General features: G+C 40.4%; 1 protein-coding gene across 1 annotated transcript; it reads right to left on the bottom strand.

The window, feature by feature from the left end:
* Positions 1 to 601: 601 nt before the first annotated feature.
* On the bottom strand, positions 602 to 14,751 carry SLC25A46 (solute carrier family 25 member 46). The gene is made up of 8 exons (XM_065045423.1): positions 14,370 to 14,751; positions 12,372 to 12,414; positions 9,795 to 9,852; positions 9,208 to 9,285; positions 8,411 to 8,511; positions 5,453 to 5,509; positions 4,923 to 4,980; positions 602 to 1,807 (listed from the first exon to the last, which is right to left on the bottom strand). Exons 1-8 carry the CDS (start codon positions 14,620 to 14,622, stop codon positions 1,229 to 1,231), a joined length of 1,227 nt encoding a protein of 408 aa, XP_064901495.1. The 5' UTR covers positions 14,623 to 14,751; the 3' UTR covers positions 602 to 1,228.
* Positions 14,752 to 17,727: the final 2,976 nt, after the last annotated feature.

Consider the following 17,727-nt stretch of genomic DNA (forward strand, 5'->3'; position numbering starts at 1 on the left):
GAAACAGCCTCTCATAATTTAAAAGCAACTCTCCACATGCTTGTTTTATTTGATAAACATCACCCCTCTTCACCACCATCAACTTTCGTGATATTTACTGATGAATCAAAGGACTAAGTTAGAATGATCAGAACTTATTTTCAGACTGGACGTATTGATTTACTATGGGAAGAGGACAAAAACGGCAGCTTGCTCGCACTTCAGACTTAATTCTGCTCCACAAAATATCTAATCCAGCAGAGACTTTACACGAAGGACAACTGTGCTAAATAGTAAGTAGATCATTGTGTGCACACCTCTCTGATCTAGCAAAAGATAAACTATAGAAACAGACAATTATTTTTTCTGCTTTCCATACACTTTGAACATTTATACTACATACATTTGTAAGATTATTCTACTCTTACACGAAGTAGCAGAGTAAAACTAAACCCTCAAGTTTTCAGTGGAAAGTCAACTAAAAATGGCACTTACACATGCACACATCAGTTTCTAATTTGCTTTATTCACACACTTTAGATACTGTAAGCCTTGCAAACAAACTGCAAGACCGCCAGAACGGCATTCTGTGCAACTTTTCCAAAATGCAAGTTTGTTGTGGTTGTTTTTTTTTTTTTTTTTTATACAAAGCAAGATTCCTCTTCATCGTCTTCTGCCACACTGCAGCAAAGTAAGAAGTCTTCTGCGTACCTGTAAATTATGACATTTATGTCTACTTAAGTTCCTTCCTTTTACAGTTTTTATTTTGCTTGCAGCTCCATTAGCAGTGAAGTTTAAAACATTTTTAAAAGATCAGTAAATGCATCAGTCTCCCACTTACAAGTTCTTACAACTTATGAAAAAAGATTCCTTTGAACTAGCTAGCAGTCCAAATGAAATATCAGATCTGATGTTTATAAAGCAGAGATACAAATTCATATCCATTCCTTAAGTCAGATAACTGGTAAGAGGAAAGGTAAATCCTCACTCCAACCACATCTGACATTTGATCCCCTTGTTTATAACTACACATTATATATTCAATTCATGTGTACAATTCTATATTTAAACAGTACATTTTTAATTACACTTAGGAATCTATATCCCCATTTTTTAAAACAAGTTCTTTTACAGTGTAAGGAGAATCCACAGAGTGGCTTCTTCAAACTTAATTTTCTAAGCTATTTTAAACAATAATTAGGTTAGTAAGTCAATCACGTCCACTGTGCTAAACCCACACCTGAACAGATTAAGAGACATTTTGAAGCAGCGTTGCATAAATAACTTTGGTAAGCTGTAAAACTGCCACATGCAAGGTATACTGTACAATAACAGCTCCAAATCCTTTATAAAAGCCTAGCATTCCCTCTTCTCGTTTTATAGTATTTATGCAGTCTCTCATTCCCTCATACTGAGTATTGATCGGAAGCACTTCATAGCCAAGGTCTGTGTTGTCAATTATTGTGCGTGTCCCTTGAATATGAAGGCGGTGTAAAACTGTCTCCAGTGGGTAAAGCATGACATCAGCACAAAGGCTAGCAGCAAAGCTAGCAATAAGTTCTGGAAAATATGCATCCAGCATACTCTGCACAGAGGTGGAGCTCTCAGTTGGAAGGTTGTGGGAATTATCCTTTTTCAGAACAAACAAAACAATCTTCTGCACGATGGAACTGATGACATAGTGAAGAACTCCATGAACAGCAGTTGGTAAAGTCAAGACCATCAGAGGAAGGAGACGCTTGCTATGGGGTACTCCCATGCCTACAACTCTGCCGATTCCTTCTTTCACACAGTCCAAGATGCCAGGATTATCTCGAATGATTTCGCTCTACAAGCACAACAGAATAGTTACAACTTGTTCTGCCCACTTCATAGCCATGCTGACATCCACTCTGACACTTTATCACTGCTGAACTTTATGAGAGAGTTAGATATTTGTATGCTATCCTGTCTACACAGCTACAGTGACATTCATTACTCTAAGACTCTTGATAGCATTCAATTGAACTTGCTTTTAAAAAATGAACACATCTTAAAGAGTCTTTATTTAATGTACAGTTACATATGTTACTACCAAAGAAATCCAACTTCCAGGCTACTGCTGAAAGTATCAGTCTACAAAACAGTCATGTACTGAAAATGCCTCCTTCTGGAGCAAAATGCCAGGCAGTGTTTAACTTAAAAGTCCTTTCCTTTAAGGACTTGAAAGTGCATAGTAAAGACTCCCATAACTAAAGTTGAGTTGAAAGACAATTTTAAATTTGAGTTTAATAGATTCAGCTCTGGACATTTCTATTCCATTATTTGCATCTAAAATAGCATTCTTCACCCATGCTGCAGCCCAGAAAAAAATACTTTTTTCCCTACATGAAAAAAAAAAATTAAGAGTCCTCTTAGTAGTTATTTACTCTGTTATATTCCACCTATAAGTGTAGGATTAAGCTAAAGACATTTTTTTCCCCTTCTAATGCTTTTGCTAATTCAGTGTTTTATCATCTCTGTTACATCCAAAATCCAAGATTTTGGAATTCTCCTTAATGCCCAAGTCTCTGAGTCCATGCTGGCTGTGTCCTGACCTCATGCCAGGATAAATCACTAGAACATTCCTCAGTACTCTTGGGAAAGACAAACACCCTCCAAAACCTTCATGGTTCATCTGTGCAGAGTATATACTAGTTCAAATTCTTTAAAATATACCATTGTTTCAGACTTTAAGTACAAGTTAAGCAACATAACCCCTACAGAATCCTCTTCTCCCTCCTATCACTGCAGTCACTGTGCTTCAGAACTGCCCTTGCTTTTGTCAAGCACGCCACCACATGGTCTAAAATGTTAAAACCAGAAATGCAACACATCAAAATTTCGACCATTTAGTTATTTTGCTGAAATACATTTACTTGGAGAAGTATGTGAAACTGATACTGTGAACAGTATGGTTTATCAGAATTAATACAATCAAAATCAATATAAAATTGTTAGTAACAAATCCCACAATCTTTAACTTCTATAGTTAGTTATTGGTCATTGTCCTCTTGCAGCAGAGGCATACAAAGTAAACTTGATAAGCCAAGTTGCCTCCCTGCACTGATTAATAGAGCATAAATAAAATCTTCTTAAATGCTATCATTACTTCTGCTGTGTTTCTAATAAGAAAGCTCATTATGATGTTTCCAGTAGCTGGAGAATACATTTCACACAGCATATATACCACTGTTCAGTACAACACTTGCACACAACTACACAAAACTAAGCCTAAAGCCCTCAGATCTCAGCGGAATTATTTTCATAAGCAATGCTCTAGATGATCATCTGCCTAAAAGACTGGGGGAGATGCTGTTTCGTCTTTTTGATTTTTTTCCTATTAAGCTGCTTTCTAGTGAAGAAACTTTATTACTTATTTTACAAACAGAAGATAGGCTCTAAATCATGTTCTCTTTTATAATCTATTGGTAACGATTTTCACATGTCCAACAGCACAGATAACAGCCTTTCAGACAAAAAACTACAAGCAGCAAGATGCCTGAATAGAATATTCCGGTCTGTGGCCTGCTATGAACTCAAGAAACATGAACAGTGTTCTACCAGTGTTTCTTGTTCCATGATTAGGGCTTGTTTGGGGTAAAGCGATTCCCCAAGACATTAAAGAGTTGCCTAAAACAGCTTCTCAGCATAAGACCAGTTAAATCTCCCCAAGGCTTCCACAAACTCAGAGGTCCACTCAGCCTGGATTTATGGAACATTATTTTCAAAATAATTCAACAGGAGAGAGGAAGAGGGTTCCTTAAATACAGAGTAACTTTACAGAATGTGAGTTTATTGTTAAGAGTCAATCTACACACCCCCATGCATAAACAGTTAATCTCACCTGTCCTGTTAGTCCACAATGTGGCCAGTTCAGACAGGATGGCCTTCCTATCATTTCCTTTAAGTTTGGATCCTCTGCACAGAGCAGAATCCTGTCCCTTAAAAGTACCTGCCTCTAAAGTACATGCTGAAACTGGAAACTAAAGGTCAGTCTTGTTTCCTGCTTCTCCACAGAAAAAGCACCATTTTGTAGACATACAGCAGTAGTTCAACTGTAGGTTTAAGCAGCTAGATCTCAATCAGCCTTCCCAGTACTTACAACCTGTCTATACTATGAATGAAAATTGTTATTTTGATGACTGAATGACATGAGAACACCACCCTCCACATAAGAGCTCACTTTACAATCAGAGTTTCATCAGTTGTACAAAGATACTATTATGTTAATTAAGAGCAACTCATTATACAGAGATAGCTGCAAGAATTACCCTGGACCACTTCTGCATAGCTAAACCCTTCCTCTGGAAGGAGATGAGACAACTCAGAGAAGGACAATCTGCAATACAGTGCTACGGGTTACTCTGTGCAGTCATAGTACAAGGTAAGCTGTATCTTAAGTTACAGATCCAGATATCTCTTTTCATGGATATGGAAGAACTAGATGAAAACTTAAAAGCAAAAAGCTGACTGAATCAAAGCAGTCCTGAAATAGTAGAGTTCAGCATTTTAGGAAAGCAAAGCTGAATTACTGGAAAAGCTTTATAGCTGTTATAGGGGAAGGGATCACCGCAATAACTTGTGTAGCAAGACTTTTAAAATGGTTACATGAGAAAAACTTCCCTTACGGCTTGTCTGCTAGAACACACAGATGTAACTAGTACTTATTTCATAGACAATGTATTCTGATCATCTATATTAACTGTCCTTTCTAATTCCAGACTTAGACTTCAGTTAGAACAACTAACACACCCTTCATAGTAAACACTATCTCAGTTAACAAGTCATGCGGCCTCAGGCAAAACAAATGCAACAACTGCAACATAAACCTGAATCCAAAGCTAAAGACTCACTTCTCCACATAACCACATCAATAAAGAAAATAAGTGTCTTTTGAAATGTTGTAAATGTATGTAAGTTACCTGTACAGTTTCAATCAGGCTTGCAGAATAAAAAGGCATTGCTATCACATGTGTTAAACTGTAGAAATTAACGAGACAAGAATTAAGGTCATGACAATACTACAATTTTAGCCAAATATGCACCTCAAAGTTGTAAACTTATTTACTGAGTCATGTCTGAGAAAAAATTAACAAACCGTAACTCCATTATTAAAATACACATCAACAAGTTGAGATAAACTTCAGTCGCAGGTTCTGATAAATTCTATTTCCATGTGACCGGACTGATTCAGGTCTCTCAGATATCGTATTTTAAATACTAAAAGAATTTAATATTTTAAATTAGTTATATTTCGTACAGACACAGGGATCTAGTAAGAGAAAATAACCTCTGAAAAGGGGTGTATGCAATCAGTTTGTACAAAAAAAATCAAAACTTGAAAATTATTATTAGCAGCCTGTCAAGTAATCACAGCTGCAGATTAATGTAATTTAGTAGTTTTATTAATGTTTAGATAATAAGACAAAGTAATAACACATGCTACACTTACCCTTTGAGTAGAAGGTGTCCGCCTATCTGCCTGAGGTTCCATTTATGTGATAGCTCCCTAAAATGAAAAGTATTTACCTTAATATGGATAAGAACACTTAAAGCTAACCCTTAAAGCCATTTTCAGGGAATATTGGATTATTTTAAAATCTCAGTAGTTTTCCTTTATCAACACATAGTTGTTCCTTTCCTGAAAACCTAAATCACATTCTGACACAGGCAAATTCAAATAAGTACAACAGGTCAGATTAGAAGCTGCACAGTAATTCTGTACAGACTTAAGTCTTTTGGCTTATGACCAACCTTTAGCATATCTTGGTAAAACAAAAGAAAATCTGTGTGTTTAACACAAAGGTGATTTAAAAAACAAACCCTTAAAGTAGTGTGTTGTAGTTACACACTTCAGAATAAAAACAGTAAATGTTAACTACACTCCACTTGACAGAAAATGTAATCCCGCCTAGCTCAAGATAACATTGAAATACCAAATTGTGTTCACCATACATTTGGCAAATGGCTATAAGGTAAAGATATTTCTGCCTGAAATGTTGGACACACTAGACCACACATTTTTACTAACAAACCATAAAGTGCTCAGCTTCAGTTCTTGCCCAAGAATTGCATTCACCCACTGCCTGTAGTTACAACAACTCTAATCCAAGAACGGAAACCCTTTACTCTTTCTGAAGAATTGTGTGTTACTAGTAGCTATCACTTTCCTAAATGCAGGGTGTCTCAAAAAGATGAACACAATTTCAAAGCACTGGTGATTTCAAACTGGGACGATCTCTTTGAAACACTGTGCATAGGTCAGTCACTAAAGATGAATGGAAGATCATTTACATTCACTTGTTTTGGACAATTGGATCACATCCAATGAGCCATAATTCTTAAAAGATGTGGAAAATGAAACCAGCCAAATGAATGTGTGAAAGCCTAACCTGTCAATCCAGTAAGCATAACTATTTCTGCAGTGGGAGAACAATTATGGAGTGAGTTTGTCTAGTACAGAACCACATTGAACTTACCACAGTAATGTTAACAATAATTTCTGGGCCATTCTCCTAAACCAGAGGATTTTTTATGCTATTATGATAGAGAATTGGAATTGACATCTCAGTTTTTGTGTTCTTTGGAGGTTGATAATGTACTTAAACAACCCTTTCAAGCAGATTTGCTGGCACTGCTGCTATAAGCAATAACCTTCACCTCCCTGGGAAGCCCAAACATGCACACTACCATTGAAAAGGGAGAGCATCCAGTAGAAAACCGCACTGGGTGTTGTATGTACCAGACAACCATTTTCGACAGAGCACTTCCCCAATTCAGTCCATTTTGTGACCATTCACATATTGTGCTGGCACAAGGACGGAGCTAACACTGAGGAGAGAATGACAAAGTACCACCAGAAAGGATTGTTCCTACTGCCAGCAGCAGCAGCTTACTTTTCAAACTACTCAACAATGGGCCCACAAGAAGAAAATCCTTGTTCACAATGGACAAAAAAATCAGAACTATGAAAAATACTATATCACATCTCACAAACGTAAACATCCTCTACAGCAGTGTTTAAATACAAGAACAAATCCCACTCAGAGGAAAGTATATGCCTGGGAATTTCAGTTATGTATAAGACAGAGCTGACCAAAAAGCTTAAATACACACTTCACACAATTTAGGTATGAAATGCTTTTGCTAATGCTTTTGATGAATGCCAGAATCTACAAACACTTATTTTTATTAATATGCCCTGCATGCATCAAAATAGTGGTTTGATTAATCCTGTCTGTACTACTTAGGTTTAAATCCAGGTCCATTTCCACGTCCTGTCCACACATTAAAAATGGGCACTTGTCTCTTCTGAAAGTTAACACTATTCTCAAGTCCACTTGTCCATTCAAACTTAACTAGCCTTAAACCCAGCTACTTGCCTGTCTCCCTAATATACTTTTCAAAACAGGTCTTCACTGTTTTACTGTCTTCAATGTATGCCCTGCAACTGCTAAGTATATTTTCCCAACTTTCAATTATCACACAGTCTCCTTTCACTTCAGTAAAAGTTTCAGTTACTTTATATAACAAACTCTCTCACACAACCTGCTTACTTTTAAAATAGCTGTAACAAAACTGACAATACATATTATTACAGCTGTCAACCCTTACTGTTAGCTCTGGATCATTACAAAATGAAAAACTGGTCTTCAGACAAAAATTCTTTACCAGACTTGTATTTCAAAGCAGAAAGCCATAAAAATGTTTCACCATAATCTGGAGTTATAGTTCAGCATAAAAAGTAGGCAGAGTCATAAATCAAAATAAAAAAATATTACTAAACTACTATAGCCAAAGATGGACACAGTATAATAGAGTGGTGAACATCTCTTTAAATGAAGTCACTCATTTTAAGTGGTATCCCTTTATTATGAGAAAGCAAACTGACAGCCACACGGACTCTTATTTACCATGTCTTCTAATTTATTAATGTCAGTCATCCTGCTCTCTTACCTAGCCAAAACAGTGAAGATGTTCAGCAAGATGTCCGTGCTGGCTCATTAGACATATAAGTTTTCTGTATTTAAATCCATGAAACTAGGACTTTCTACTTTAGACACGATATTTGCTAGTAACACACAATACAAACTAAAACGCAAAAATAAAATAATAAATTCTTTTATTACAGTGGAATTATACTGAAGATCAACTTGCTACATTATTTCTATTCTCAAGCCAGCAGGCAGACATACCAAACATACGGAGCTCCCAGAAAGAGTCTCTAGTTTTTTATTAATTACAAACTTGTCTCTGCCACAAGAACCACACTGTGCTGAAAATATCTATTCAATGTCTGACTGTTCTAATCAAGTACAATGTTTCTATCAGATTTCTATTTCTAACACTTTCAATGTAAGTCAACAACTGATGATCAATTTGTTAGAAGTAGGAAGAAACAATGCAATACCTTGGCAAAGGTGTAAATTCACTCATGATGCCTTCTGTTCCCAGGGTGATGCCCTGAACGATGAAAGTGCTGCCCATTCCTTTCCAGAGAGCTCTTGGACCCTGTATTTTGAAATATACAACATATTTTGACTCACGTAATGCAAAACTCTTCTCATCTTACCGATTTTTATAAAATCTCAGCAAATTCAGACCACACAGGGCTACCATTCAATCATTAAACTTCACTATCATCAAATTCAGGGGACAACTAGCTTTTTGACTCTGAAGCAACTTCAGTTTTTCAAGAATTTTGAACAGTTGCCTGCAATTTTGGAGGCATATCTCTCACTGTTAATACTCTGCACTATAAACTTTAACACCATTCTCTACAGACAAAATGAGCCTGAGATGTTAAAACATATCCGTAAGACATCCAGAAAGTCTTTTTTTATTGCCTTCAGACCTGAGTTTCAGGATTGCCTTCCCAAGCATAATAGGAAATTCATGCAGTACTATCTTTGGAAGCAATTTGGATAATCTCTTTATCCACATAATTTTTTCATTAGGTTTCTAAAAAATACTTTATTTTCAGGAACCTTTTTTTTTCTAACATCTGCTAATCTTCCCCATAAAATGCTATACTACTAAAAAATAAATAGTTTACAATGATCTTCTTGAAACATTTCTGCAATCATAAAAATAAAATCTTGCAATGGCCATGTTTATAACAAGTTACATAAAGTGTTAAGATGTCAAGGTACATACATGCTATAGTAACCTTCACTGCTCAGATACAGCCTGACACCAAATACTGACCTGTGTCTTATTGATGCTGTACATAATATTGACAATAGTAAATGGAGTGAGATGATAATTCCGAGCATGGTAATTAACCTGTTAAAAATACAAATAATGGCTGTTGTATAAAAACATTTGAAGACATTACAACCCTAAAGTAAAAAACACTTCAAAAACAAGGACTTTTATCTCTGTAAAGGTCAGCTAAAATGATCAAAATATGAATAAATTCTCACTGAAATGTAGGGAAACAGGCAGAAGTTTTAAGTATTTTTATGCTGAAAATGTAAACACTAAAGCAAAAATAAACCAGAAAACACTGGAAACAAAGCATCCTGCTTGTAAATGGGGATCTGGAAGTTGCTCTTCAGACTTTGAAACACTTACTTGCTGTAATTAATTTTCCACTGCCTGAATGAAATTAATAAGTTCAAGAAAAGTCGAAGTTCAGAATGAAAAACATTTATGCTACAAATGAAAAAACCAAACACAGCAGCATCTCCCTACGACTTGCATAGCTTCCTTGTATTTTACAGACTACGAAAACACAGAAATCTCATAGTACACAGAAGCTCAGAGTGGAAAATGTAATATAAAAGACATACCTGACACTGACGACGTAGAACAATGCAAGGATGTGCCAACACATTTTCTGTAAATAGGCTTTAAAAGAAAAGTGTATTTAAAGCATAGGAAGCCATCATAAATTTACTAGAAAAGGCATGTTTTTTTCTCTAACATTAGACCAGTATTTGGAAAAACTACGTATTAACTAGTAAACTAATGAGACATTTTGCATGGCTACCTGATAGCCTGGCCAATACTATAAAGGAAAGATTATTAAAAAACACCTGACACATACATCCACTGTGAAAAAGCCCACATACACAGATACACAGTGTGTATGTATTTTTATAGGCAAAACAATGTACCCAATTTCTTAAACTCCCCCTCTGCAAAATATGAGGGAACAAAACAAGCCAGAGCCAGAATTATGGAAGGATTAGTTTCCAGTCTCATGTTAATTCCACGTATCACACTATTAATCAAGATTCCATTTAGCATGGCCAGAGGATTGGTACAAACAGCTGATACTTTTTTTCCAGAAAATACTACTGTCCAAAACCAACTCGCTCTTGACCTCCAGAAACGGTATTTGAATCAAACCTTCACAGGTAAGTTCTCCCAGTTCTAAAGTTGGATTTACGGTCACAGCCATGCAGAGAAACTTTTCATTTAATCTCAAAGTGCCTGAGTAATCAGAGTACTCACCTGCATGTGGTTCAAACTCAGGATATGGATTAGAAAAGCAAAACCTCCAAGCTTTGCCTAAGCATCCCAAGTAACAGTTTTGACCACCAATGCACAGGACTGTCTGGGGTAGATCTCTTATGGGGATTTTATTCTGGATAAATAAGTACTTATTCGCACAGAAAAGTACTGAGCCTGCAGTTTCATAACTATCAAGCTAATTAGCAGTTTGCTACTACCAAAACAGGTGAAACTTTCCCTGTATTCCAGCTGCTATCTACAATGCCCTCCTGGTAGCCAACTCAACTAACCTCACAAAAGCTAACTTTTTCGTATGTGTTTTCTACAAGACTTCTGATTTGCACCATGTGCATCTGACAAGAGAAGGTGGTACAAACGCCAAAGCAGGGAGAACAGCAATGACACAATGTTGATCAGGTCGCTTTCCCAATCCACAGGCTCATTTTAGTCCTGGGGGCCATGGTGCTCAGAATGTGGAGAACTTTGTCATGCTTGGTTAAATCAAAGTATGTATTAATAGTTCAAAAGGACAACTGAGCTATGCTAACATCTCTCTGCTCCTCAAGCAGATCAATGTCTTCCTGCCTTATGGCTCCACTTTTTTGCTGTAACTCTCTTGAGCTCATTCAGCTTGATATGGCTGAGAGAAATCAAACAATTCCTCACAGCCTGAGGGGCGGAGGGAGGGATGGGGAGAGGGCAAGGAAAAAGTAGTTGTTCTCCTTCCCCCATCAACTCTATTTCAGCTGAACAGCCTAAGGGTTCTGAATAATCAAGCTGAGCCACTGCAAGGGCAGCAGTGGGAGAAGAGGGACAGGCAGTTTAATGAGATGCGATGATCTAATTCAGCAAACTCATTACTTGCAAAAAATGTTCATTTCTAGTACTTCTTTACCCCTTTCCTCTACGGTTCAGTTAGCTGGTGTCTGCTGGCTTTCACAGCTAGTCAGCTCCCAGGTAAATCAACCTAACTGAAACAGAAAAAAAACCTCCAGCCCTTTCATTGATTTTGTCTTCTGTTTTAGTGAGTTAAAAGTAGTTTTGATGAGCATCAAGTGTGATAACAATGGAGTAGGGATCAGGATAGGCTGGTGGTCAATTAAAAGGTCCTCTTTTTTAAGTAGAAGTACACTAAAGAACCTCAATGAACAGAACTCCCCATGTTGGTCTGTCTGGGTAAGTGACACAAGCACTCCCATGTTCTGAAGACAGAAGCACTTTTCCCTGAAAAGTCTCACATTTAGGTCAACAGAGAGTAAACTTTTTTTAGTCCTAGACAAAAACCCTAATTCCCACCCTTTCACAAGTTGCATTGGTATGTTGGCCAAGAAAAACCTAATCAGGTGAGTGTGATTCGGCAGGCATCCTACAAAAAAATCCTAAACTTATCACGATCCTTACACAGGACAATTCAAGATTTAACATGCTCAGTAATATTTTCAAAGCCACCACTTTCTCAAAAATGCTATCAGCAAACAGTGTTGCCATAACAAAGAATAAAATGCCTATTGGGCCACCTGGCTGGATAAATATTACTATTCAAGTATATTATCAAAGTATCCTGGAAGACATTTTCACCTTTTTAGGAAACAATTGCATTACTTAAAAATATTAAAACTGGCAAACTTGAAAACAGTTTTCTGGTGTTATTTTAAGACTGGTCTGGTAGGATACACGTATCCTGAGCATATTGTACATAAAACTGTTTCCTATATTCAATGCTAATTAAGTAACACTTCAATTAAAGAGAACAGAAAGATACATGGATTTCAGGTAGTACGTTTCTAAAGGCGTTTCTACTGCATAAACCCACTGGCATAAAAACACAATACAAAAGTTTATATAGGGATCGTAAGACAATTATAGTCTTACCACTTCATTATAACTGAGAGTTATCCCGCAACTCTTACCTTGCAAGGCCAATACCAAAGCCTGCAAATCTGTTCAACTGCTCTGAAAAAAAAAACGAAAACAGATCATACAGCAGTAATAATCACAAAGTGGGAGAAAATGCCACACAGATGACCTGAAAACCTAATTTTATGCTGCGCTTGCTTCAGAAAATTACAGGCACTAAACCACAACATTTATCAGCAAGAGAGGATATAAAAAAATTATTCCCCCAGGAATGTTTGCACTTTGGACTGCTTTTGAGTTTGTACATACTTTTATAAATAAAATTATTCTTGTTTTAAAACAGCTACAGGGAAAAAAAAAAAAGAGACAAGGTGAACAGCAAAACAGAAAATATTTTAATACCTCAAAAATCTAGCTGAAACCAACCACTGAAAGAGTTAACATGCATGCCAGCATACAATGATTTTGAAACATAAATTCAGGTATCTGGGGTGAAATTAACTTTAAGAACATAAACAGTAAAAAGAAAGAAACTTTGGGAAAAGTAACACAAAATCCCACTGATGGTGTAACAAACATCAACATGATGCGATTCTGTCAGTTGCTTCTCTCTTTTGCAAAAACCTAGTTACTACAGAAAATGTTAAAACTGCAACAAGAGTGATGTGCTCAATTCTCTGTTGTCTGCAACCAGACAGGCATTTACACATTGGGAATTATCAGCAGATACTTAAAGAAGAGTATCCGAACTGTAAAGGCAACTGATAACTAATGCTCAGCCCTACAATGTACAGCGTGCTGGCAAGTTGTAAGCATGGGCAATGCCAGTAACTTTAGTGAAGTTCCACATAGACATGACAGGCCTCCTAACAGACATGACAAGACTTTCCACCTGCAGAAGTTGGACTCGGTGACACAGCAACTCTTTATCAGTCCTCCAAAATGCAGAATCAACATACCTTCCATGAATAGACAGCAGAGGGGGGGCAGGGGAAAAAAAAAAAGAAAAGCAGCTGCAGCCCAAGTATCTAAGAATACTTCAGTAGTTAAGCTCTAGAGTAGTGCTTGTATGGAAGAAAGTCCAGCTAAGGGCTGTACTCATTATAAGACCTGAATAAAAACACCGCACTACAGGTTAAAAAAAAGAAGACTCACTCATTCATGCAATTCAATTTCAAACAAATTACTCCTTCATAAAATTTTGATACTCAAGTGTATATAAACTGCTCCAGAATGTGCTTTTAATTAAAGGAGACAATGTTAAGTAGCTTAGATTTAGCAAATTTCTCTTAATTTACCTCAATTTCACAGAGACGTAAAATGATATTATACTTTTGAGGGTTTCTGCTCTGGTTCCCAACAAATACTAGAAAAGACATGGACAGGGTTGCTTCCTCAAATTCTACCAGTCCCACAGTTCCTCACTATCATGCAGGGAGGGAGCTTTTACTTCAGCAGTTTATACCATAACCCTTGTACTTTTTCAACAAAGCAATAAAGTGGACAGAAGACACAAAGCCTGAAACACCGACTAAATAACAAAACACTGACTAACCAACAAAATATACTGTAAGACCCAAGGTACTTCCTGCCCTTACAGAACATGAAGTGTTTATGCAGGACACCGTTTACATGGGCAATGGGGAGCTGACCACATGCTGCGTAACTAGAAGCTGCAGGCTGCTTTTGGCATTCTCAATCATATTTGCATTTCACTACGTGGTGCCAACACAGCGAAGCGGTCGCTGGAGTGCAACAGGCGATGCAGCAGGTTCTCCTTCGCCTAAAGGACTTTTTCCCGGCGCTTCAGCACCGCCAGCGAGCGGCTGCAATGCGCGCCCGGGCCCGGCGCGTTGGAGGTCAGCGCCACAACCCCGGGCGGCGCTCGAACGGGCGCGGCCAGGCCGCGGCACGGCCCATCGCCGCCGCCTGCTCGCCCTTGCCCGCCCCGGCGGGTCACCCGTTAACGGGCGGCCGCGAGCCAGAAACAAGCGAAGGACAGGCGGAACGGTGAGAAGCCAGCTGCCCCGTCGGGCCGAGCCCTCCCTTACCGGCGCCGGGGCCGCCCGCCCCAAGGTTGGGCTCCTCGTTGAGGCTGGCGCCCCCCAGGGGGGTCCCCGCCCCATACGGCGGTGTCTTCTCCCCCCAGTGCAGGTTGCGGCTGCCGGGAATGTCGGGCGGGCTGGTTACCCAGTGGCCCAGCTCTGAGGCGCTGCCGAAGGGCCTGGCGCCGGGGCCCGGCTCCTCCCGGCCGCCCCCGCGGTAGCCCAGGCCGTCGAAGCCCTCGGGGCGCCGCGGGTGCATGGCGGGAGGCGGGCGGGGAGGGCGGGAAAGGGCCGCGCACAGCCCGGCACCGGCGGCAGCGAAGCTCGCGCACAACCGCCCCGACCGCCACTTCCGGCCGTGAAGGTGCGGGCCGCGCCCTGCTGAAGCCAAGGGCGAGGCCACGTGATCGGGAAGAAGGTGGGGCGGCGGCCGGCTGGACCAATAGCGTCCCTTCTCCTACCCGATACGGGGCGGAGGGCGGTGGGTACTGCGTGCTGGGCTCAGCGGGGAGGGCGCGGCCCTGGGTCGGCAGCGGCGGGCGGGCCAGGGCGCCCCCTGCCTTTCCGGCGGGCCGTCCTGGGCGACCGGCGTCTGCTCGAGGAGGGGAGCAGGGCTGGTGCGTGTCCCTCGTCCGGGTCGACGTTTTCCGAGGGCTAAAGGGAGCCCTGGCACTACCGCGGCATGCTGGGGATACCTCGGCCAGCATAGCTCCCAGCCTTTTTCCCTGGTGACCTCCCACCGCAGCCACAATCAGTGAGACCCAAGTGCAGGGGCTGCCGGGCTCCCTGAGCACAAACTGCATGGTGGACCTGGGATCTGGGGCTGTGGATTGTATTGACAGTGCTTGCAGGCCTGGGCGACCGCCCCAGGGGAGACAGGGCTTGAGCCAGGGCCAGAGAGCAGTGTCTGCCTGGCCTGACCCCCCCGGCTCCCCTTCCCTGTGCTTCCCCTCCTCTTGTTTAATCTCCTCTGTAAAATGCTGTTTGTGCCCAGAAGTGGGCACAATCACCAGTGGGACTGTAGGTATTTCTGCTTTGACAGCCAGAGAGGTTTCTGAGGTGAGGCAGCCTGTGTCTGGCACCAGCCGAACACCGTACCTGTGGGCTTGGTGCTATCTCAGCTCCTGCTCCTGGAAGCCTGACAAGGTCTCCCACAACTAGGTCTTGGTCTGACTCACAGCTTTTCCTTTTTTTATACACAAGGTTAAGCCAGCATTAGTTTCTTCAAGTCTAAATATAGCAGGAATCAACCTTTTTGCTTTCCCACATAGCCCTGTGTACCTCCTCACTGTTTGCTTGGGGATGGTTTCTTCTTCTGCCCTTAAATGCATTGAGGTCAATAAATATTGAAATAAATGTATTTAAGGATATGTGGTGATCTGATCATGCAGCCTTACACGTGAAGGAAGTGACTCTGCTTCTTATAGGAATGATGGATTTGAGACACTGCTGCCCATTAAAGAGCAGAATTATTATCAGTAACACAGCCTGTAGTAGGAAGGTGAAAGCATGAACACTGAAAACATTTTACACATGAAAATAACGGTAAAACATAACTGTATGTTTGTTTATTACACACTTTTAGTCCCCTGTAAAGCTGTGGAAATCATAGAATCATAGAGTATTTTGTGTTAGAAGGAGCCTTTAAAGGTTACCTAGTCAAACCCCCTGCCATGAGTGGGGACATCTTCAGCTAGATCAGTTTGCTCAGAGACCTGTCCAGCCTGGTCTTGAATGTTTCCAGGGATGGGGCATCTACTAATTCACCTGGCATCCTGTTCCCTCATGGTGAAGAATTTCCTCCTCATGTCTAGCCTGAATCTCCCCTCATTTATTTTAAAACGGTCACCCCTTGTCCTGTCACTGCAGGCCCTGCTGAAAAGTCTATCCCCGTCTTTCTTATAGGCCCCTTTTAAGGACTGAAAGGCCACAATACATTCTCCCCAGAGCCTTCTCTTCTCCAGGCTAAACAACCCCAACTCTCTCAGCCTGTCCTCACAGCAGAGCTGTTCCAGCCCTCTGATCGTTTTTGTCACGTTCTCTGCACCCTCCTCCAACAGGTCCATGTCTTTCCTGTACTGAAGACCCCAGAGCTGGATGCAGGACTCACCGGAGCAAGGGGGGAGAGTCACCTCTGTCCACCTGCCGATGCACATTGTCAGTTCATGTCCAGCTTTTCATCCATCAGTACACCCAAGTCCTTCTCAGCAGGGCTGCTCTCAATCCCTTCATCCCCCAGCCTGTATTGATACTGGGGTTTGCCCTGACCCAGGTGCAGGACCTTGGACTTGAGCTTGTTGAAGGGCATGAGGTTCTCATGGCCCACTTCTGGAGCTTGCCCAGGTCCCTCTGGATGCTATCCCATCCCTCAGGTTTTGTCAGCTGCACCACTCAGCTTGCTGTCATCCAGAAACTTGCTGAGCATGCACTAGATCCCACTGTCTTTGTCATTGCTATAGATGTTAAACAGCACTGATGAAGATATTAAACAGTACTGTTCAACAGAAATGCAAGTGTGCGATCTATGCCTTCTATACAGAATCCCCAGAGCATTCCCTGGTGTTTGCCTGTTCATACTCCCATGACACAGAACTTACTTGCAAATAGTTCAGCAGTAGTTTGGGCTGATAAATTTTGTTTGAAAGAAAAAAAGAAAGTAAAGAGAACAATTCAGAGACTTGATTTTGTAGTAAGAATGAACTGGCAGCAGCAGGCTAAGTGCATTGAGTACTAATTACGGTAAGACACAGAGCTTCTGTGCTAATGATCCTGTAAATTAAATCCCCGTGTGACCTAATATAGGGCCAGGCGTACAGTTCTGTGCTTGTTTGCTGCCCTCTCTTGGCAGCACGACCAGCCTTCAGGAGAGAAAACAGCATGAAGGCTGTCGAGAGAAAGCAGCAAACCACAATTTCTCAGAGAATAGAGGAGAAGAAGTGTTATTCCAAAAAAAAATGCAATTTTGTTCCACATTGGAAAAATAAGCCAGATATACTGTCTTTTCTAAAACAAGGCTCATTGACTTACTTTAGCTTTTTCTTTTTTTAAAAAACTACTTTTGCAACCACAACATGGCAGCCAAACTTTTAAAGAAATTATTGCTTAAAAAGCTGGATTTAGAAAACTGCACAACCACTTCAAGAAGGTGTGACTTCTGGTTATGACATACAGTGCTGTTTTGGGACAACTTGCAAACAGTCCTGTTAAGAAAGTTTCTTTTCTGTAGATTTCCTGAAGCAGAGACTCAGGCATGGCTTCCAGAAATTCTTCTTAAATAAATAATTAATTTGCAAGGTCCAACGTAGAGTAGCTTGAGCTGGATGCCTCGGGTAGAGGGACCTTGAGTAAGGAAAACCTTCAGCGA

This window comes from Columba livia, chromosome Z, assembly GCF_036013475.1.
Source record: "Columba livia isolate bColLiv1 breed racing homer chromosome Z, bColLiv1.pat.W.v2, whole genome shotgun sequence".
NCBI lineage: Eukaryota > Metazoa > Chordata > Aves > Columbiformes > Columbidae > Columba > Columba livia.

Coding starts and splice junctions, on each gene's coding strand:
- SLC25A46 (XM_065045423.1), bottom strand. CDS start 14,622: ATGCACCCGCGGCGCCCCGAGGGCTTCGACGGCCTGGGCTACCGCGGG. Junction 12,415..14,369: donor GGCGGGCGGCCCCGGCGCCG/GTAAGGGAGGGC, acceptor TTTTTTTTTCAG/AGCAGTTGAACAGATTTGCA. Junction 4,981..5,452: donor GGACACCTTCTACTCAAAGG/GTAAGTGTAGCA, acceptor TAATTTCTACAG/TTTAACACATGTGATAGCAA.